We start from the raw sequence: 23,685 nt of genomic DNA on the forward strand, positions 1-23,685 counted from the left end.
GATAAAATCCAACCTAATGAAAACAACCTAATGAGAGTAATGGGCTCAGCCTGCCCCTTCTTATGGACTGACAACTTAAATGTTTGCTCACTTAAAGTATCATGTCCAGATTACAGACATTTCTGATAACTCTCAAAGTGTTTTTATGCCCCCCCCCCGGCATACCGATAAATCTGTAGTCCCTTTTATGGTGTCATCATTGTACAGTTGTAGTATGCAGTAATATGGACACTTAAACCTTATATTAGATTTTTTTCCTCCCACTATGTGAAAAGTTGCACTGCACTGGTTTTGTGCAAGTGATTGGGACTGGGTTGTATAATCCACAGGGGAAGAGGAGGAGGCATATGGATTTAACACAACTTACATTTTTCACATATGAATGATGAGGGATATCCGTATAGTCAGCACCAACCATCTGTTTTTTTGGTGTGCTATCACCATTAATGTGGATATGATCTTAAAAGTTCTTGTGGTAATGTGGGTGTGGTTTACAGTGGATGTGCTTTAAAAGGGGGAGTGGTCAACACTGACTTCCATTATCGACTCTTTACCACGTAGGCCAGAACAATTTCGGCCCTCGGTACCACAGAAGTTGGTCAGCACTGACCTGCAGCAATTAACCAAACCAGGCTCCCTGTATACTTCTGCACGGTCTAAAATACTGGATTTTCTCTCTCTATTTTCATGCACTGGGCCTGCTTATAGCTCATAGTGATCTGATTTGTAGTTATGGAGGAAATTTAACAGCTAATATAGTAATTCATGTAGCTAAAATAACTGGAAACAGTATATGCTATTCAATGTACAGTATCTAAACGACTCTTTGGCTAGATGAATACATGTTTGGACCAAGAAGCTTTGTATTTAAATATGCCCCAAGGGTCTGGGAAAATTTGCAAGCGGTAAATCATAACTGGATTAAGATTTTAAAGTGGACAGTTCTAAAGGGCAACTAGTACATCATCACATACAATAGTTATTTATTAGAAACTTATCAGGACTGCACCAGGTTTGAAATACCAACATGCCTAGATATGGACTAAGAGATCATAAGGAATTCCTTTGATTCTACACTCCAATAATTCAGCCCTAATTTATACTCTGCCTCTTTGACCCACATTATCTTGTACCTTATCTGCAGATCCCCTGGTAAATGACTGACACATAGATTGATATTCCTTTTTGTTGCCTTTTTTATGAGCTGAATGTTGTATATATACCAAAAGGGTTGCCCTGTAACAGGGGTTGAAAGTGAAATCTCTGATTAATCATGGACTTATTCCAGGTCATGATTTCTCATTGCATTTGAATATTAAAAGGCCCATTAATGGCTATTAATAACAGAATAGTATAAACAGTGCAAGAAATAATTTGACTGAAATTACTCATAAATTTAGTAACCGCAAATACCCATCTAAAGTTAGCATAGGGAATGTGCTGTCATTTATGTAAATAATGGAATTTCTGCCATTATAGCATGCATATTAAATCTGCAAAGACAAAGCTCCACTATTACATGTATAAAATACCAGCATGGGGAATGTCACAATTATGACATGAACAACTAAGTACAACAAATTCCAGTATATTCTTTTCATACAGTTGAACTGGAGATATTAAAGATATTCTCTAAGAAATTTGTATCAGGTTATAAAACGATTTGGTCCAGCCAATCAATTGACAGTTTATTTTTAAAGGAATCAATGGGAAAACAGGAGTAGAAGGGAAAAAAAAGACTGTCAGATGTAGAAACTCAATAGCCAAATTGGAAAAACCACAACGGTCATAAGAAACAGTTTAGTAAAAGCTGCCAGCCATCCTATTATTGTTTTTCATCTAATAACTTTAGATATAAATAATCACTTTTACTAGGAGGTATAATACTGACAAACTGCCAATCCTATTATAGTGCCATGCTATAGTTTCAGAAGTAATAGGCATTCAAAGCAAACAGGGGTGTAACAACAGCATCTCCAACTGCTGGGTGGCCCAGGAATGTAGTAGGACTGTTAGAGATCCTGAGTCCATCCTCACAGTTCAAGGGTTTCTTGCTTCAATTAGGACACTGGCACAATTATATTTCCTTAAAATAACTCATACCATACTAACCACAGAGGACCAAAGGCCACTCCAATATATCCTTTCCACAGAGACCATTAACAATATGCCAGCTTGCTGATAAATCACATGAAGTAATTGATACAACTATCCCCACTTGTGTGCCCAGGACCCTAATATTTTACAGGGGGCAATAAAATCAGGTCAGTATAATTTGATTCACCATCTGGCCAATAATATGCTTGAACATTCAGTAACAATTAACTAAGGTAAGTTAATGTATCAAATTTATTGTATGCAGCTTTAAGTACAGACAGATCACTGATTGGCATTTGCTAGTCACTTCTTCCCACAATAATCTTACATTCTTGTACAATTAAGCAATAGAAAGCCCCCAGAAGGAGGCCAAGGATTCTGGTCTGACAACTTTATATCTAACAAAAGGCCATGCTTGAGTATGAAAAGCAATTTTATTGTCTACACCAACTAGTAACTTCCTTTATACATGTACTGTAACAACCATTTGTATGTATATTTATTAAAAAAACAAATGTTAACATACTGAAAGATCCAGTTGTTTAGTCAGGTGGTCAAATGTATCTATTGCCCTTTGGTGTGCAAAAATTGGGCTGTTCTTATTCCTTGACCGAATCTCATCCAAGGGCCTTCAACTTATAGGAGCCCATTTATTAAACCTCAAATTTATCTGGTTGGGTTTTTGAAGGGGAAAACTCACCGAATTTTTAGAGATTTATTATATCCCAAAGCTGCTAAATACTTAATCTCAAACCAGTGGAGGTCATGAAGAAGTCCATGGCAGATGCCCCTTAAGTTGTTTCTTGACATCGTGATCTGCACTGGGATTTTCGTCCCATAATCCAATAAACTCGAGTTTTCAGACCTTCAAACACAATTCGAATTGACGCTCAATTTTATCCCAACATGATTTTGCTCCAACTTTTACAAGAACAATTATTTATAAATGAGTTAAATTCGTGAATGAGTTAGGTCGACTTTATTTTAATAGAAAATTTGATTAATTTGAGTTTTAATAAATAACCCCCAGTGTTTTGTCTTTTAGAGTTTCCTTGGCCATTTGCTGCCTTTGCAAGTATCATATATAGAAGCTAAAGTATCTGGTTCCCAACTCTTGATTTTGTCATGTCTTTTTATTGCAAAATTATTTCTCATTTTCTATTTAAAAAAGCTAAATGGATAAGTGGTATAGAGGCAGGGTGATAGATCATTGATGCATTTATTCTAATTATGGAACTACAGGACCTGTGCTAACTGGGAATATTGATTGTAACCCAATACCCCAATCCCGTATATAACCTTATGGATCCGGGAGAACATTCGATCCATGGACTTGCATCATACATTCTGTGTCCCTTGTTCCATATGATAACAATGCTTTGTTACAGTATTGGTGTTACGAATCTCCTGCAGAGAACATTGAGTTGCATCACTGTCTATTGTAATATACATATATATTGTAATATATATATATATATATATAATATATATATATATATATATATATATATATATATATATATATATAATTGCTGTTCAGGAACAAGTGTCTATTTACTGTTATATTTTGATGAATGTGTATTTATTTAATAATGGGATGCTCAGGGGCTCTCAGACACCCTTATTGTATATTACATAGTAAGTTTGGTGCTCAATGATGGACAATACGGCAACCTCCTAATATATATGTAAAAGAAGCACACTGGCACACCAGACATGTAGATGCAGGGAAACCCTTGCAAAGTTTTAAACGCAGAAGTGCAACTTTCAGGGCTCACCTTCCAGGTTTACAGTACTTCATGTGGTCTGGATCCCTACAATAGACGTTGAACAAGGATAGAAAAACAGCCTGTTTCCCTTGTCAGTATTTGGTACCTTCACTACAAGCAAGCAGAGCCTACAGGAGACCTATTCCCATCTATCCTATACTTGGTGAAGCTTGAAGCTGCTTTTGATAACTAAACTCACTGACTCACTCCTTCTAGAGAGTGCTACAACAGTGGCTATCCTGCACACTAGCTAACCTTGTTCTCAGGGTCCCTGTTCCCTGACTTCTTTAAAGGGGTTGTCACTTCAGGGCCTAACATTTCTGGGGCCTTGTTGACTCCAGGCTCAATGGAAGGGCCACCCCTTGCAAATCACCATGTTACAGTAATGCAAGAAATGGTTATCAACCTAAGGGCCAATGAACTTGGTATGCAAAATAAGTAGAAATGGTACATGGGGTTTTAATTAATTGAAGCCATGGGGGCCATTAAACCTATGGGGCCCTACACCATTTTTAAAGAACAACCATTTTAACCCCTCAGGGTTCAAAAAGAGGCAATCCTCTATGACATGATAAGCATGAGAACATCTATTTGAATTAGGAGGTTTCATCTTAGCTGCAAAAAATATTTTTATTACAGGAAGAGTTGTGGATTTTTCTCCCTGAATCAGTTCTACTGGCAGATACATTAGAAAGCTTCAAGAAAGGGTTGGGTGGGAAAGTGAGAAAATAAGTTCCTAAAATGAACTCTTAGTACAAAATTGATCCAGAGACTGGGCTTACTTTCCATCAAGGTATATTGGAGAGGTTCAATTGTTTTTTTTTTTAAAAAAGGTTGAATTCAATGTACTTTTGTCAACCTTATCTATTTTGTTACTATTTCTTACTATTAGTATTTCTTATTAGTATGATTTATTATTATTATGATTTATTATTATTAAGATCTATATTGAAATGAACAGCTCTTCTGGAGCGCTAGAGGGAAGACAATATTGCAGACATTTTCCCTGGCACACTGCACCATGTTAAAAATGGCACTAGCCATCTCACTTGCTGCAAGAAAAGATATTGATGGAACCCATTAATAGAACACAGGAATTACCAGCAGGACCAGGGTGGATAAAACAAGCACATAAGACTGTTTATGGGATTTTGTCCAGGTCATTAAAACTAATATTAAAAGGAAGATGGATATGAGGGGGCTTGGAGGTTATTAACAATGTCTCCCAATTAAAAAACATACAATAGGGGCCAATGTATTTTTAATATGTTTATTATTTAAAATATAATATTGATGTAAATCTTGTGAATCGCTGTTGTCAATCTTCTAGCTGCCATCGGGACCAAGTTTTTCTGCGGGGCCCAAAGATGACATAGGGCCCCTGTACATGTGCCCCCGTCCCTCCCCCGATGGCTGCCATGATGTTTTCTTACTTCAGTGCTTCATTTCTAAGGAGAGATTGCTCAGTGTTAGCCATGGAGACGGTATGTGTATAATTCTGAAATTTGTTACTTTTTTAAATATTTATTTACTATTATTTATATCTCATTCCCTTTGCTGCTAATTTAAAGGTCAACTATAACTACTACAACTAATAACATTTTCTCCCATCTCATCATATTTATCTCTCTCATAGATTTGGCCTAGTTCAGTGACCTCTGCTCTAATACAATCTCACCCTTTATTATGGGCTTTATGGGCTTTAGTTACAGAATTATAGTATATTTATGAAAGCCAGAGAATATTGTATGAATAAGAGCAGTAGATGGATATGGTCTATACATCAAGTGAACTATAATGAGAATCAACAGTTCCCTTACCTCTCTGCAGGTGCCACTTGATATTACTTTTCACACCCCTTTCATTCCAGATGTTGCGAACGAAGGGGTGTGACAGTAGCTGCTCTGCAGATGGCCTCCAATCCGGATTTTTCTGGAGGCATTTCTTTATAAAATCATGGAAGTTGTCACTCCTGGAAAAAAGAAACAAATGCAAAATTATAATTGTTCATGTTGTATAATAACTAAATTCCCAGAGCTCATGCATTTAAAAGACTGGAAATAGAACCAGCACAGCCATGTGCCCTATATACCCCATAAGCTTCTATTTTATGTAAAGTCCTTTTGTTAAACATTGTGATCTTGATCATGTTACTCTGTGCCTAATTAACAACACAGACAAAGCATAACAAGACAAAAGCTGTTCAAGAAGGTAATAGACAGTGAGATCCTTCCCTTCTAATGGTTCAACTGATCTGCTTGATTAGGGGGGTCTATTTTGCTTACTTACTAACCCTAAATTATTAGAGTACATTTACCTTCTACCATAATATGATGTCTCTGGTTTTGCCAACATCTTGGCCTGGCTTTTATTGGCTGCCAGATAATAACCCCAAGATCTTAAGCTAAGCATGAGCTCCTGCACCTGAGCATTTACACATATAACACTTTATCTTCCCCCTTACTTCTTTCCCATTTATCTCTTCCCTATCCTTACTTCACCCCAATGTCCCCCTTGCCATAACTTCTCCCTTGCCTATTTCCCCAAATGTTTCCTTGACTCTCACATTTGTACACCCCTTTACCACATTATCAATATCCCTACATTCTCCTCATTTCCTTTTCATTCCCCACCCTCTCCACCACACCCTCTTTTCCTGTTTCAGTGGAAATCACTCACCATGAGTCCCATAGCAATACTGGAGCGGGACCATGCATTATTCTTTTGATGCGTGCATGGCTGGGAAATCTGCTGAATGCTAGGTTGGAAGAAAATACAAGATGAGAATATGATTGACAATCACAACATTACTTGAAAAACAACAAATCTTGAAAAAATCTAATTAACTTAATTGTATATTTGTTACTTGATTGCCAGCATACTGACAAAATAACGGTATTGGAACTGGCAAATTCAAATTTTAGTAAATCAGCCCCTTACTAACCAGCCCCATAGTTTTCAATATTTAATAATATCCTGTGTTAAAGCGTGACACCTAAATGTCCTCTAACCTTTTTACAAACAGTTCTTTATGCACTATAGCACACACACTGGGGTTTACTTACGGTAGTATCCTTCTGCCATTTCAAGGGCGGAGATTCCCAGTGACCATACATCAGCCTACATATTGAAATATGGAAGAAAAGGCAACTATTAGAAAAGAATATACACAGGTCACATGAAAAAAACAATTACAGATCATTCAGATTCTTTTGTTATCTATGCATCTGCAACCTCACAATAATTCTATTTTGTAAGAAAATATAGTAAAACCCCCATATTATGTGTTGGAAAATCAGGAAAATTCATTCAGCATGATATATTGGTGGGACCAAATGTAAAATCAGAGGATGTAAAATTTTAATTCCAAGTATTGAAGTGATGCGATCTTTAAAAAATGACCCCAAACACCCCAGGCTGAGTGTGTCACACAGAGTTGGAAAATCCCATAAAGAGTCAAGTGAAGTTGGTTTCTAACATTCCTGTGCCCTGCAGTTCTCTCCTTCACTTCATATTCTCCCTCTCATATCACAGAAACCATATTACAGCTTTGTATTCACTGTTATGAGAGGGGTATGTGAAGTGAGTTAAAAAGATCACACAGTGCACCTTGTATAAGTTCATACATTATATATAAAACGAGAGAGAAGACATCACAATACCTTAGAGGTGTATTCTATGACCTTATAGTTAGTGTTGGCCAGTACTTCTGGTGCCATGTATGGAAGAGCACCTGCAGTACTATTACTTCTTTCACCAATGGTGGCATAACTGACATCACCTGAAATTGTATAACAAAAGCAGGAATTTTAATTTTCATTTATAAATGCAACCCACCATGACGATAGAAATAAATATCCGTTTGTTCAGGTTTTTGGTATCACTTACTGATCTTCACTTCTGCATCAGATGTTATCATGATGTTGTTTGGCCTTAAGTCATGATGAATCACCTTGTGCTTATCAAGGTGGCACAGGCCCTGAATAAAGGAAAAGTGAAAATATAAATATTTTTCTTGCCGTTTAATGAATTAGATTTATCCAGAACAGTACCAAGGAGTTTCACTTGAGACATACCTTTAATACCTCCTTGCAGGTATAAGCAATCCAGCCCTCTTTCAAGGAGTGGGATATGTTGCTGTTAAAGAGCTGTTTTACTGATGTCCCACTGTAACGCTCCATTGAAATCCACAGTCCCTCATATTCTGGCATTTTTACAGAGGCAGGTTGGAAATATGCCCCGTAATAGCCAATGATGTTTCCATGGCCAGAAATGGTTTCTAGAACCTGCAGTTCATTGAGGACTTCTTTCTGCTTCTAGTTTAAAAAAAAAAAAAAAGTAAAGTCAATACAATAAAATGACTATTTCAAATACCCCGACCTAACTTGTAGTTCTAAAAAAACATCAACATTGTAATATCTCTACACGAGAATTGCATAATATGATTAACACTCTCAGTTCTTTTATTTCTTAAATCCCATACATTTTTCAAATGGTATTCACTTATTTTTACAGTTACATAGTTATTAGTTTAGCAAATTACCCTACTACTACAAATCATAATGTAGGTGTTACAAAAAAGCTTATTAGTCCTTAATTATAGTAATCGTATCAAGACACATTACCTCTTCATCTTTCATGATGGTAACTGCCACTTCCTTTTGTTCTTTACGGTGCCATCCCTACAACAAAAGAAGCAAAAGAATCTCTGTGATCATTACTGTTTGGAACATTATGGAAAAGCAAACGCATATATTGTGTGGATATGGGAAGGTTTATTGGCAGCTTCAGAAGCACAAGAAAACAAAGAAGGGACAAAACTCTAGAGGGTACAACTAATTGGCTGTATTTACAGAATCACCCAAAATATGACAAAAATAACCCACTAACTGAAATATCTTACATTATAAATGACACCGTAGCTGTCCTCTCCGATGGGCTCCAGGACTTGTACATAACTCCGTGGCTTCTAAAAAAATAGCATTGTATAAAAAAACATGATAAATACAAAACTGAATTTAAGGCAGTTGGACAAATAACCTTTCCAACATGAAAGAAGCACAGGGGGTGTAGGGGGAACTGGGAACTAGTGTATTAGGGGAGAAGGCTGAGGACTGGAATATTTAAGTCAAACCATTAAAGTAGAGCTTTTGCGTCACTTAGTGTTCCAAAATACAGTTCTACAGCTGCTTACCGGGTATTTAGTTGCAAGTAGATGTTGATATGCCTGGGGAAGACAAAAAACATATTTTTAGATCAACTATTCTTGGGGAGCTGCTAAAATTATAATTTGAAGGAAAAGGAAAGGTTTATTTACTGGAGAGGGGTTGTCAATATGTTCGGTAACATAGCTAGGCTCACACATATAAAGTATACTATGGTTTATATTTACTGGTACATCTTGGTTCAAAGAGAGAACTTATTTTTGTTAGACGAACTGAACCCTGGAGTGCAGGTGCTTCAACGGACATTATGGGGGTACATTATTAAAGATCGAGTTGTGTTTTTCCAAAAATTGGGTTTTCAGGGGTAGCTTTCAGTAAAAACTTGAGAAAAACTTTGAAAAAAAAAAATGCACATTTTTCTCGTTTACATTTTTTTGTTTCGAGATCATTTCATTAATCAGGGTTCGTGCTGAACTATACTTAGCTTTGAGAAGAGCTTTGTTTTTTTTTAAAAATAGAAGACTTCTCAGTTAACTGGTGATTGGTTTTGAGAAGCCATTTAGACATGTCTAAATTCAAATTACAAGCAGCTACATCAGTCTCTGAGCAGCAGCTCATTAAACAGAAGAGCAGACCATTTAAATATAGACTAATGAAAGATTTAATTAAATAATTCTGCTCAAACCCTTTTAAAGGCTTTAAGACTTACCTGGTTGTTGTCGCCCACTTGCTCCTCAGAGATTTTGGAGATTTCAGGCTGGCAGGTGTTGGTGCCTGATTCCTCTGCTATCTCCTATTTAGGACAAAGAAAATGTATTTTTAGATGACTGATCTGAACCCTTGATTTTAAAAAAGAACTGCAACACCCAAACTTCATGTCCATAAATAAGTAAAGAAAGCAGAGTTGTGGTGCAGGGTGAATGATTGTTATGTTTGGCTGTGTCCTTTTTTAAAAACCATAATTTCTCTTATTGTATCAATTCAGCTTAATGAATATTCTGAATCAAGCCTTATATATAAGCAAGTGAGATGTATGTATGTATATTTTTATTTGTATACCACTCCTTGAGGGCAAAGCACTGTACAGCAAAACAATAAATTAGTAGTAACAAACAAGTGGTCACTGCAATAATAAGTGACAGTAAGTGCATTATTAGAAATACAATTCACATAAATATAAAATATAATTACAATACAAATGAAATGCTCAGTGACAAGGAGACAAAAGGATGGAGGACCCTACCCCGTAGGGGTGAGATAATGTTAATGCATTGTGTAATACATGCCCTGTGTTTTTATTTTGAATGTGGGATTTTTATCCTACAAGTCTCGGTGTGAAAATATTGTCTCAAGGCACAAGTCCATATGTGTTTCGGGAGATATCATTAATAAATTAATATAAAGGTTTAATTAGATCTTTCTGCTCATACCTCATTGATGACTTCCTCGTTTGTTTCAGCGTTCTCTTGCTGGTTTTCCTTGTTTACTTCAGTCCTCTCTTGCTGGTTTTCCTTGTTTACTTCAGTCCTCTCTTGCTGGTTTTCCTGGTTTATTTCAGCACTCTCTTGCTGGTTTTCCTTGTTTACTTCAGCACTCTCTTGCTGGTTTTCCTTGTTTACTTCAGCACTCTCTTGCTGGTTTTCCTTGTTTACTTCAGCACTCTCTTGCTGGTTTTCCTGGTTTACTTCAGCACTCTCTTGCTGGTTTTCCTGGTTTATTTCAGCACTCTCTTGCTGGTTTCCTTGTTTACTTCAGCACTCTCTTGCTGGTTTTCCTGGTTTACTTCAGCACTCTCTTGCTGGTTTTCCTGGTTTACTTCAGCACTCTCTTGCTGGTTTTCCTCGTTTATTTCAGCACTCTCTTGCTGGTTTTCCTGGTTAACTTCAGCACTCTCTTGCTGGTTTTCCTCGCTTACTTCAGCACTCTCTTGCTGGTTTTCGAGTTCAGGCTGGCAGGTGTCATTGCCTGATTTCTGCGTTGTCTCCTGTTTAGAGGAGATAGAATTTGTAGATATGTGAACTGAACCCACTTGAATAAAGAAGAACTGCAACACCCAAACCCCTCTATATGAGGCCATAAGCAAATTGCACTTGCAGGCAATTCAGAATGGGAGGTGGGACAGGCTCACCAGCAGATCCGGACTGAGAATTAAAATAAGCCCTGGCATTTCAGTTAAACAGAGGCCCAAACAGCCCCCACCAGCCACTAAATACTGACTTGCTATGGTAACTTATAGCAGCCCCTCTGGCATTTGCCAGAACCCACAGATTGCTAGTCCGGGCCTGCTCACCAGTGCCAAAGTTGGTGGTGCCTAACAAATTTGCTCCCCAGAGTGAATATGGGTTTAATATTTCTTTAAAATATTTTTTATATTACAACCATATCATTTTTCTTACCTGACAGATGTCAATATCAGGGGTTTCTGGAGCCACCTGGCAGATGGTTGTGGCCGGCTCCAGTTCTTCCTCTGGTTTTAATTCCTAAAAGGAATAAAGTTAGTTAGTTGATGAACTTCTTATAATGCTGTAGTTCAATATCTAGCATGTTCTTTGCATAAAGCATTCACTCAACTTCATAAAATCAATCAATTTTATGTTTCTGTACAACTTACTTGACAAGTGGCATTGCCAACAGGTTGTACATGATTAAGAGAGGAAAGTAGATTAGAGCCACACATCTCTGGTATGTGTTGGGGGGCAAGGGTATAAGGGGGTTATTTATCAAAGTCCGCTCAGGTTTTTTTATGCTTATTTATTTTTACATTTACCCGAAAATTTGCTTTGCGGTAAAAAGTCAGATTTTCACTAATTTTAAGATTTTTCTGAAATTTTCTCCTGAAAACTCTGTAAACTTTGGGGTATTGCATTCGGAGTTTAGTAAATAACCCCCAAAGTATTAATGATCCAAACATAGATGCAAGTCTTATTTATATCACATATTTGGAGTTCATTAGTTATAGTTAGCTGTTCAAAAAACCTCATATTAAATGGTAAATTCTTCTGTTTCCATTAATAGTAACCATTTTGCCCAATCAACTATGCCGAGGTCAGCCCCATGGCTTTATACCACTTCTTTTCTGCTTTCCTGCAGAGTATCACCAGGTTATCCTGGTTAAGAGCAATGATATGAGACTGTTAGATCAGTGTTCTCCTCTAGGAATATTGTGATGTTCCAATGGGGAGCACTGAGCTAACAGCTCTCATGTCAAAATGTGGTTAAACTTTTGGAGCTGGGCCCACTAGAAAAGGCTTGGAACTTGGCTGGGGAGGGGGCAGACCCAGGAATCTAATCAGAAAAATGAACTTTGGTAATGATACTAATAATAGTAATCACCACATATAAAAACAGTTGAGCGAAAAAATGGTGGTGTTACTTTATGCAATTAAAGGCCTATCATATATGCTTAGTTATGACTAAAGGAGTGTGGCTTGTTTTGGAAAAATATGCTTTTAATTAGATATAACTAATATGAGTAAATATGATATAATAATAATGTCTAAATAAATGCACGGTCAGTATAGGGATTTATTTTGATAAATATAAAATCAATGTATTTTCCTTTTGACAGGAGAGAATGAGTTTTCATCAACAAAGAAAACGGTTTTAACAATAAAGTCCATGCCGTTATGAAATGTGCCATCTATGGAAATGGTAATGGATTATTCTGTAGCTGAATGTCACTATTAAATGACATTAAAAGTAAGGAAGGTGCCCATGTTTATCAAGTCATGGACATTATTATTCAGATGAGAAATAATTGGGAAATGTTGCCAATTGTGAATAAACGGGCTAAATCCAGTTTACCCAGTGTTTTTCTTTTGGACCAGTAAGAATTGATGGTGCAGCTTCATCAAGGTATAAATCTATAGGCAAGGAAATAATCTGGTTTTGATAGTACTAATAGGAAAATTGTGTCACTTCTTTTAATGTTGTCCAATTCTTCATCACTTACCACAACAGATTCTTTGGTTGGATGATTAACTTTTCTTTTCTAAGAAGACAAAAAAGAATTATTACAAAAAAAGAAATGAGCAAATAGGAAAACTATAATTATATAAATGATATAAATCCAACTTCCCTTAGTTAATAGAAAACACATAAATGTATTTGATTGTAATAAAAGCACATATTAAATACAATTTCAGTTTTTGGATTTGGTGAAGCTGAATTCAAATCACAAGATATTGGGAGTTATCAGCAATCTAAATATGGTAATAAGGATTTGATTATTGGGTCAGTAATCTGTAGTGACTGATTTGGTATTAAATGACTAGGGATGGGCGAATTTGACCCGTTTAGTTTCGCCAAAAATTTGCCGCCGGCGAAATGTCACGACTCCCATTACAGTCTATGGGCGTCATTTGTTTTTTTCCCACCATGCAAGTCTATGGGCGTAATTTCCGTGGCGAAACAAGGCGAAAAAATTCGCCCATCCCTGTAAATGACATAGTTGGTGCAAACACAAGTAGAACGTATTGTATCCCCTATACTAAAGCCAAATCATATAACAAAAATGAATGGAAACAGCACTAGTGACTGTAGCACAATACAGATATATTGAGGAGCAGTCAGTCTGTCTCTATCTCATCATCATGTTATTAGTAGTGATGGGTAATTTATTTGCCAGGCACGAATTTGAGGCGAATTTGCGCTATTCGCCGCCAGTGAATAATTGAAAAATGCAAAACGCCCGCAAAAATTCGCCGCGTCAAAAAAAATTTCGCAGCGTCGGGAAAAAACGGACGCCGGCGTCAAAAGACGCCGGTGCCGTTTCGCCAATTTTTCGCCGTTTCGCAAATTTTCTGGCGAAGCGAAACGGCGCAAATTCGCTCATCACTAGTTATAGTATTAGCAACTGTCACAAACAGAACAATGTTCAGAGATAATCCAGTAACAGAGTTTGAGGACAAGTAGAAAAAACAACATCCTTACCTTGCGAAAACAAAAACATTTGAAAATAGTTTTCCACATTTTGATGTTAGTTGTGTTTTTTGTTAGATGTTAGATTTTTTTTTGTTGTTTTGATACGATAAAATATTCTTCTGTGGAGAGAAAAAAAGAAAACCATTTAGTAAAGAAACAGTTTAGTAATCCCAATACTTTGTTCTATGTAATATCCCGATATATATATATATATATATATATATATATATATATATATATATATATATATATATATATATATATATATATATGAGGCCCAAACAGCCCCCACCTCCACACTAGTGGTTTATATAATCAAATGCCCTTGTGGTTTATTGTACTGTGGCAAGACGGTGAGGCAGCTAAAGGAAAGGATAGGCATCGAGCGAGTATTAGGGCAGCGTTAGACCCAGAGAGAGTCAAAAATAAGAATAAAGACGACCTGAAACAGGACAAAGCCCAACAGCCGGTGGCCAAGCATTGGGCGGAGGCCAAACATAGTGCCTCCTCCTTTAGATACCTGCCGATAGAGCACATACAAATGCATCCAGGAGGTGGTGATGTAGGAAAAGCGCTTTTGAAAAGGGAAGCCTTTTGGATTTATGAACTCAATTGCGTCTCACCAAAAGGTATGAATGGGCAGATCAAGTTGTAAGTTGTAGAGTTGATCTAAATGGATAAATAGAGTTTGGTAGTTCCTTTACAAACTTTCTATTTATTCTGTGGCTTTTACAGTGAAAGGAAATGTTGTATAAATTATGGATACAATTTAGCTACAACTTTGTTTCTCTTTTCCTTTTAGGACACTTTAGTAACATATGGAATTTAATTGAGCACTGTAACACGAGCTTATGAAACACACCGGTGACATCTTGTGGACAAAATGAATTTTACAAGTACACAAAATTATACACTGTTTGATATCACAAAATGTTTTGTAAATTTTTTTACACGTTTTTATACACTAATTTAGATATTTATGGTATTTATGATGTATATGCGATGAGTGTTCATGATGATAACACTATCTGGGTAGTGATGGGCGAATTTATTCGCCAGGCGCGAATTCGCGGCGAATTTGCGTGATTCGCCGGCAGCGAATAAATTTGCGAAACGCCCGCGAAAATTCGCAGCAAAAATTCGGCGGCGTCAAAAAAATTTCCGAAAAAACGGACGCCGGCGTCAAAAACGGGACGAGACGCCGGCGCAGTTTCGCAAATTTTTCGCAGTTTCGCACGAAATTCGCACATTTTTCGGCGAAGCTAAACGCGCAAATTCGCCCATCACTATATCTGGGTAAAAAATATTTTTATGTCACATATATGAAGATGTAGACAAATACAAGATTCCTCTGCACTCAACCCATTATCAATATATTTAAGACAGCGACATTTTGTGCATACTGCTACTGAAAAATGCCTTACCCTTTAAACAAAACAGGGATTGTTTGTCCATATATTGCAATATATTTAAGCTGGCCAACTACGTCAAAGTCATCCCATATCTGGCCAGTCCTATGCTAAATTTTCATCTGATTCATTAAGAATTCTATGGTTTAATTATACATTTTATAAAAGGGACGAATACGTTTTTCCTGCAACTTACTAGCTGCTTTCAAAGTAAAACTCCCAAACTTGGCTGCCCTTTTATTAGACACCAGTGGGATCACCTGACTATAGTTGGAGGGGTTATAAAATTTGTTATAAAATGTATAATTAAACCATAGAATTCTTAATGAATCAGATGAAAATTTAGCATAGGACTGGTCAGATATGGGATGACTTTGACGTAGTTGGCCAGTTTAAATATATTGCAATATATGGACAAACAATCCCTGTTTTGTTTAAAGGGTAAGGCATTTTTCAGTAGCAGTATGCACAAAATGTCGCTGTCTTAAATATATTGATAATGGGTTGAGTGCAGAGGACTCTTGTATTTGTCTATATGTTTTTTGTGGTCACACCCTCATTGCACCCCCGCCTAATGATTTAAAACTAGTGGTGAGCACAACTTTCCCCTGTTTGTTACATATATGAAGATGGTCACAAGGGTTAAATCACTTCATTAACAGGTTTAGATAACAAGCACCCATTGGAGAATTTGAATGTGTTAGACTATTAAAGATTGGTCAATGTATTTTTGTATCATCCTTGAGAAAGGTCCTAACAAGGACGTTGGATAATGGTACAACGGAATAAATGATTGAGAATTTTACATGGGAGTGCCGGTTTTCTTGAATTGAAGGTTATTTTAACCATGCACCCCGGCTAAATAGGCCGTAATAGAGTTTGCCTTGGAGTGAGGATACTCACTGGACTGTGATATATATATATATATATATACTGTATGTATATATGTGTGTGTGAGTGTGTGCGTATATATACATTTACAGCTATGGGATCCATTACCAAGAAACCTGTTTTGAGAATGCTCCATAATACAGGAAGGCTATCACCCACAGACTCCATTTTAGTCAATGAATTAAAATTCTACCATATTCATGATACCACTAGTGGTCTCAAAGCTCAAACTGTACCAGTAAAACGGTTATTTTTAATAAAGTTTTCTCCCAAATATACAGAGATCTACTCACCTCAGTCTCCTGATCAAGAATGAGAAATCTCTGGGCTGCAGCTGTACACCTTGACTTTGTCCATTATGACATCATAATGACAACTGTTTGTTTGAACAGCTGTGAGATTCAGAGCATTGTGACATCACGCATGCAGCCCAGGCAGGGCAGTTATAACAGCAAGTTAAATCATGGTTGCTGAGTTCAGTTAAATTCAATTAAGTTGAAGAATAAAGTGCAGTGGGTTTTGTTGCCATGATGAGAGCGTGTTTATTCAGTAGCCATTCTCAATATAGGGAATGATACCATTACAACATGTATATTATTGTGTATTATTTGTATAAGAAATGGTACAATTAATATATTACAAAGACTGCCCCATTATTATATATAATGAGTATAGGGAACGCAGTGTTGTCTTGTACCTGAAATTGCAAAACAGTCCTGTGCTTTTTTTAGTGTTTAAATGTATTTTATTGAACTGGGGCAGCATAGCGCATCTTGACACAACTGGATATCAGTGCAAAGAGCTTTTTGGCCTTAGATTTAATCATGTTAATAAATTCATGTTATGTATTTAGCAAACAAAAGTCTAAATTTTATTTTTCATACTATGCTTTCATTTAAATGCACTTCTTTCATTTAAATGCACATCACAAGGTTGTTCCTTTTATGTATTTTGCCACACTACCATAACTACAACCTTATTTTAACAGTGTCAGCTGGAATGGTATTTAAATACAGGGTCTGACTGTTTCTTTTTATGCACATGAGCAGGTTTTTTAACATGCGTTTTTTTTGCTGATGATCCAGAGAGCCGGTCTGGGCCGACGGGGCCGACAAGAACTGGGGTCCGTCGGGTTTTTTCTCCGTGTCCCAGGCCGACCCTGTTCAATTATTAATTGTTTTTTTTTTTTTTAAATTATTCAAAATATTTAAATATTTATTTATAAAAATTATTAATTTCTGTCTACTATGGAAACATTAGGGATGCACCGAATCTAGGGTTCGGCCTTTTTCAGCAGGATTTGGATTCAGCCGAATCCTTCTGCCAGGCCGAACCAAATCTAAATTTGCATATGCAAATTAGGGAATGGGAAGGAAATCGTGTGACTTTTTGTCACAAAACAAGGAAGTAAAAAATGTTTTCCCCTTCCCATCCCGAATTTGTAGATGCAAATTAGGATTCGGATCGGTATTCGGCCAAAGCTTTCTTGAAGGATTCGGGGGTTCGGCCGAATCCAAAATAATGGATTCGGTGCATCCCTAATTTAAAGTAGTTTGTCGAATTACGAATTGTACCTTGATCATTGTCACTAGTTGATCTAGTGCAAAGTGCTCAATTACAGCTGGGAGTTTCTGAAAGGGAAATAACACAAAAAATGGTGCTTTATTATGAAATAATATTTGTATGTATTATAAAAATAAACAACATTTCAATTCCCTGACATTCATTTTTGCAGTATGAGACAGATCTGCTGTCGTGTGTCAAAAATACAGGAAGAGTCCCCGAAATTATGCCTCAGCCGACCGAGTGGTTTTATACTGGTCATGAAACTTTTGAGCTGTCTTTTAAAAGAAGGTGCCTTGGTGGTGATACATTGTTTATATAGGGAATCATCTACTCCCCTATTGTAAAAAGGGATATTATAAGTCACCAAGGAGTTCAATGACCATATAACGGCACAGGGCTGAAGGCCGAGGTCTTCCTTTTGTGCTGGGTGCCATTGGCATGCTGTAGGTGACACAGGTGACAAAATGCAGGGTCACCTATATTCCAATAGGTACTGGGCTTTATATATTTATAAGCAGTTACACAAGACAGTAACTGCTTGGGAGTATTTTATGAATTCCTATCCCACATCAATTGAGTCTGAAGTCTGGCCTTGAATACATACTGAAATAGCACACTATATTTATTGTTTTAATTTTATCAAATGCACATTGACAATATTTTTATCTTTTAATTCAGAGGCAAATTTTTCCAGTTGCTCTTGAACGGAGCACATATGGCTGATAGTTGACCATGGAAAAAAACGAATTTTCAAAAGCTCATCAAAAGTTCTCAGAATAGAGAAGTGAGAGGCTGCGGTGAATGGAGAATAGCCAGGAGCAAAGTGCAAAGGGAAAAGTCACTTTGATCAAATCAATGGCACTCTAAGATAATTTAAAGGGGTGGTTCACCTTTAATGTAACTTTTATTATGTTATAGAACAGCCAATTTGAATTAACTTTTTAATTGGTTTTTATTAATTTTTTTACAGTTATTTGCCTTTTTCTTTAGACACTTTGCAGCTTTCAAATGGGCGTCGCTGACCCCTTCTAAAAAGCAAAAGCTCTGTAAAGCTACAAATGTATTGTTATTGCTACTTTTTATTACTAATTCTTCAAGCCAGGCCTCTCCTATTCATATTCTAGCCTCCTATTCAAATCAATGCATGGTTGCCAGGGTAATTTGAACCCTAGTTACCAGATTGCTTAAAATGCAAATTGAAGAGCTGTTGAATAAAAAGCTAAATAACTCAAAAACCACAAATAATAAAAAATTTAAACATATGGCAAATTGTCTCAGAATATCACAACCCCTTTAATTACATTCTCCTTTTTGTGTTTCTTTTTCAAATATCTAAAATGAATCTACCCGTGAAGTTTTTTGTGTTACCTATATGCTGTTGAGATATTTTACGTATAGTTACTGTACCAGAAGCTGTGCCAGGAGGAGCCCGCAGAGCCCTGTACTTACCGCTTGCCTCAGAGCAGGCAGTAGGCTGCTCCTCCTCGCGCTTCTTAATTTTCACGTCTGAATGACACACAAGTTAGGAGGTGAGTGTATGCCTACATGCCACCCCTGCCCTTCCATCTTATATAAAGTGCTGCCCAATGCAGGCAACCCTATATCGAAGGGAAAGCCATCGGTTTCTGGACTTGGAAATGCAAAACGCAGTGAGCATAGTCCAAAACCGAGGCTTATCACTTCGAAACAAGCAGACTTTTGAATCTGCTCTAAATACAGCAGACCTATCAGTTAAAGGAGAAGGAAAGGTAAAAACTAAGTAAGCTTTATCAGAAAGGTCTATATAAATACACTAGCAAACTCTTAAAGTAATGCTGCTCTGAGTCCTCTGTCAAAAGAAACACTGCATTTCTTTCCTTATATCGTGTTTACATGGACTTCTGTATCAGACTTCCTGTTTTCAACTTAAACCTCCAGGGCTTGAGCATGCTCAGTTTGCTCCTCTCCCCCTCCCTCCCTGCTGTAATCTGAACTCAGAGCAAGCAGGGAGAGACTCAGGCAGGAAGTGATGTCACACCAAGCTAATTTGGCAGCTGCTATCCTAGAGAACAGAGTGTCTAGAGCTGTTTACTCAGGTATGGAAAATCATTCTAAAGAATAAAAATGGTGTTCTAGCTTGCACTGTTGTGGCTAATCTATTGGTAATAAACTGCCTTTGTAGCTTTCCTTCTCCTTTAATCCATGTGGCTATGCAGTACTGCGCGCACACAAACACAAACACACACACTCCTGAATGAATGTTTTAAAGTCGGTTACATTCAGAATTTGATTATGAGCCAAGTATCAAAATAACGTAAGAAACATGTACAGAACAATCAATATTTATTTTGGTCATAAAGCGTGTTGTCAACATAAATTACATGTGCCCTTTGGGCCTCTACAAGAAATGAAATGTACCAGAAATGCAGGACAAGCCCAAATCACTAGTACAGTCTTTAACAAAAAACACCCTTATATACCAATTACAAGTTACCTGACGTTATTTGTCAATACACAGGACGGATCCTTAACAGATTTTGTGCATATTTATAATTCTGATCAGCAAATAAACTCAACATTAAAGATTTGTTATAAATCTTTCTAATCGCTTCCCTTATATTCCAGTGTATCTCAAGACTGGGAAAGGAGTCCCCCATTCTGTTTGCATTAATCAGAATATTCTAATTGTGTAAGTAGATAATAGAATAGTTTATATTATTACAGAAAGCAAAACTGGAGGCCTAAGTTGAAAAGGACCTGTATATAAACTGGTTTATGAACCAAGCATGTAAATAAATGTGTGTAAAATATCCCATTAAAAAGAAAAATGGAAATATGAATGGAATATGAATGTCATTTCATTAGGTAAGGACCCTACCTATTGTGCCCTACCTGTTTCCAAACGACAGAGGAATACAGCAGGGGTTGTTGGCTCCATCTTGCATCACTCAATCTTCTCTTCAAATGATTGCCTACACCCTCAACCCCTGCTGTGCTACTCTGCTATTTGGGAACAGGTAGAGCAAACAGGACTGTACTGGAGACAGCAGTGACGTTTGGGAGGGGTCTTAACTTAAAGGTGAATTATCTTTAAATCATATTTTAGTATTGTATAGAATGGTGAATTCTAAGCAACATTTGAATTGGCCTTCATTTTTTCTGGGTTATTTTTCTGTATTTTTTTGATTATGGCCTCTTCCTCTAACTCTTTACAATTTTCAAATGGGGGTCACTGACCCCATGTAAAAATCAAATGCTCTGTAAGGCTACACATTTATTGTCATTGCTACTTTTATTACTCATCTTTCTATGCAGGCCTTCTCCAATTCATACTGCAGTCTCATGTTCAAATCAATGAATGGTTGTTAGGGTAATTGAGACAATAGCAACCAGATTGCTGAAACAGAAAATAGAGAACTGCTGAATAAAAAGCTAAATAACTTAAAAATTATAAACATAATAAAAAAAAAGTAAACCAAGAGTAAATTGTATCAGAATATCATCATACTAGAAGTAAATTTAAAGGTGAACAACCCCTTTAAGTAATTGATTTTTGTCAGGGCCAGTGACATACAAATGATTTTCAGGCACTTTCAAACTATTACAAATTAACACATTCATTTCTGGCGTTATAATATTTGACATTTTAGATATTAAGAACTGTCTTGAGTTCCTGGATTTTGTCATTGCCATTTTTTTTAGAAGTGTACGATTTCTTTTAGAAATGCTGAAGTTTTGGGAAATTCAAATTTTATCTCTTATTCCTTGCTTAACAGTTTGTATATCTTTGGTTATGATACAAGTAAGAATAATTGCACTTATATTTTCTGGTGTTTTATAAACATACTCAGAAGAAAAGAGATTCTATACAAACATTGTCCATGCAGCTGCTACGTTACTTGTGAGTCCAGGGGAACGTGAGAGTTCATGTTTGATGCACTAATAAACCGTTTAGATGTAACCTCATTTGGCACCAGTGTTTCTACAGTGCTGTCTTAAAATTTAATTTTACATCTATGCCTTACCGTTTTATTTGGTGTCAGTTCAGAATAAAGCTTTTTAAAATTCAAATTATTTAATAAAAACAATTTACACAAGCAATCGAAGGAGAGAAAAAAAGCTGCACTAAGATATGTTTAGGATCTACTGCATATGAACCACTTGTAGAAGATCTAGATGTATCCTATTAAATGTAAATTACTATATATCAAAATACCACAAATCCATTCCCAGCTCCAGAAACTTTTTTTTGATTTGTACAACTTACATTTACAGCTAAATACCTTGTGGAAACAAACCATTGCAAGTTGTCAGGTTTAGCTAGGGAGTGTATTGAGTCTAAGGGGGGGGTGGAATAGGCTTAAACAGCCTACTTCATTTTGAGTTTAATATAAAATATTACGTTAATAAAGACTCTAATGAATCAACATTGTTCTTCATGTCTTATTACATGATGCTGAAGTTAAAACATTTAGATTGGGACAAATATTTATACTTCTGGATTCCCCCGGACACACACATTCAAGCTTGGCTCTGCAGAATCCTAGAACAGAAAAAGAAAATGATCATTTTAATTGCCTTAATATGTTTGATGTATGGTTAAACACAATTACACAAGCACTTTCACACCAATTAAGTTAACCAGGCACTAGATGATTTGCTTTGATTGGTTAGGTTGCCAAACAAGTGGGTGTTTGTGTTGGATCAACCTAATTTGGCCTACTAATTGGGAGGCCAAATCAATCAAACATCTTACCTCTGGGCCCTTAGTCAGATCACAATAAGGGTCCTGGGCAGATCGGTTATGGCCCATACATAGGTCAATAAGCTACCAACTCAATCTGGAGTGGCCAGGTCGTCAGCCAATGGCCAGCTTGATTTCATGTCTGGTGAATACATCTGATACATACAAAGTACAGTAATGCTGTCTTTCTTGCTACAGGCCAGCAAATCCAGACTGGGATTCAGAACAGGCCCTGGAATTCCCAGTACAGAGAAGCCCATACAGCATCCCACCTGCACCTGTCTCCAGCATCTTACAGCAGCCTGCCAGAACTCACAGATTGGAAGTCTGGGTCCTGCAGTCCAGTATATACATCAATTAAATCTCAGCTCAAGCCTCAAGGTAGGTGAACAAGAATAGTCCACCTGTTTCCCCTGTCCTGCTCAAATTAATATATGCAAATCCAAAAAAAAAAAAAATATATATATATTATATATATATATAATATATATATTTTTTTTTTTTTTGGATTTGCATATATATTAATATATATAATATATATAATATTATATATATATATATATATATTATATATATATATATATATATATATCATATAGAAAAAATGGGCACTTCATGTATTCATTTTTTACTTTTTTTAAGGAGTGTTTTTTTGGATTCATTTATAGCAAAATATGGAGGCTTTCAAGTAGCCCCCTGCAGCAAGGACCCCCCTCCTTTTGAACTTAGTGCTTTGTGTGTCATCCTAACACATGTGTACTGCAAATTAATACTGTATATGTATCAGGAGCACAGTGTTTTCACATCTTTGTTTGTGACCTATAAATAAAAATGTGTGGCCCAATGCACCACTGTGATCACGTCAAATGCTCTGGACTCCTGCCAGTCACTTTCCACTCATTTCAGGTGTGTTTCAGGTTGATCCCAACCAACACACCAGTGGCAGCTATAGGAAACACCTTCCCATTTACATGAATTAAGAAGGTGCCTGCAGTGCCAGCTGCCTCAACAAAAATATGAAACAAAACCCATACCTTATTTAAATATTTCCTTCATTAACCAAGCCGTCAGCATAGTCATCATCATCATCTTCCTCCTCTTCCTTTGCTCTAAATGCAGGTTTCTGAACTCTCTTCTGCGCA

The 23,685-nt window shown here is 36.7% G+C and overlaps 1 protein-coding gene and 1 long non-coding RNA gene across 2 annotated transcripts; both read right to left on the bottom strand.

The window, feature by feature from the left end:
• Positions 1-4,843: 4,843 nt before the first annotated feature.
• Positions 4,844-14,169, bottom strand: LOC121395483 (traf2 and NCK-interacting protein kinase-like). The gene is made up of 16 exons (XM_041569054.1): positions 13,964-14,169; positions 12,984-13,022; positions 11,428-11,511; positions 10,869-11,015; positions 10,462-10,575; positions 9,741-9,824; positions 9,061-9,093; positions 8,770-8,835; positions 8,492-8,548; positions 7,943-8,182; positions 7,755-7,845; positions 7,529-7,647; positions 6,932-6,986; positions 6,546-6,624; positions 5,687-5,838; positions 4,844-5,314 (listed from the first exon to the last, which is right to left on the bottom strand). Exons 1-16 carry the CDS (start codon positions 14,000-14,002, stop codon positions 5,301-5,303), a joined length of 1,413 nt encoding a protein of 470 aa, XP_041424988.1. The 5' UTR covers positions 14,003-14,169; the 3' UTR covers positions 4,844-5,300.
• Positions 14,170-21,455: 7,286 nt separating this feature from the next.
• LOC121395582 lies at positions 21,456-23,657 on the bottom strand. The gene is made up of 2 exons (XR_005962570.1): positions 23,578-23,657; positions 21,456-22,342 (listed from the first exon to the last, which is right to left on the bottom strand). It is a non-coding gene; the product is annotated as an uncharacterized LOC121395582 (long non-coding RNA).
• Positions 23,658-23,685: the final 28 nt, after the last annotated feature.

Source organism: Xenopus laevis, chromosome 7L (genome assembly GCF_017654675.1).
Source record: "Xenopus laevis strain J_2021 chromosome 7L, Xenopus_laevis_v10.1, whole genome shotgun sequence".
NCBI classification, from domain to species: domain Eukaryota; kingdom Metazoa; phylum Chordata; class Amphibia; order Anura; family Pipidae; genus Xenopus; species Xenopus laevis.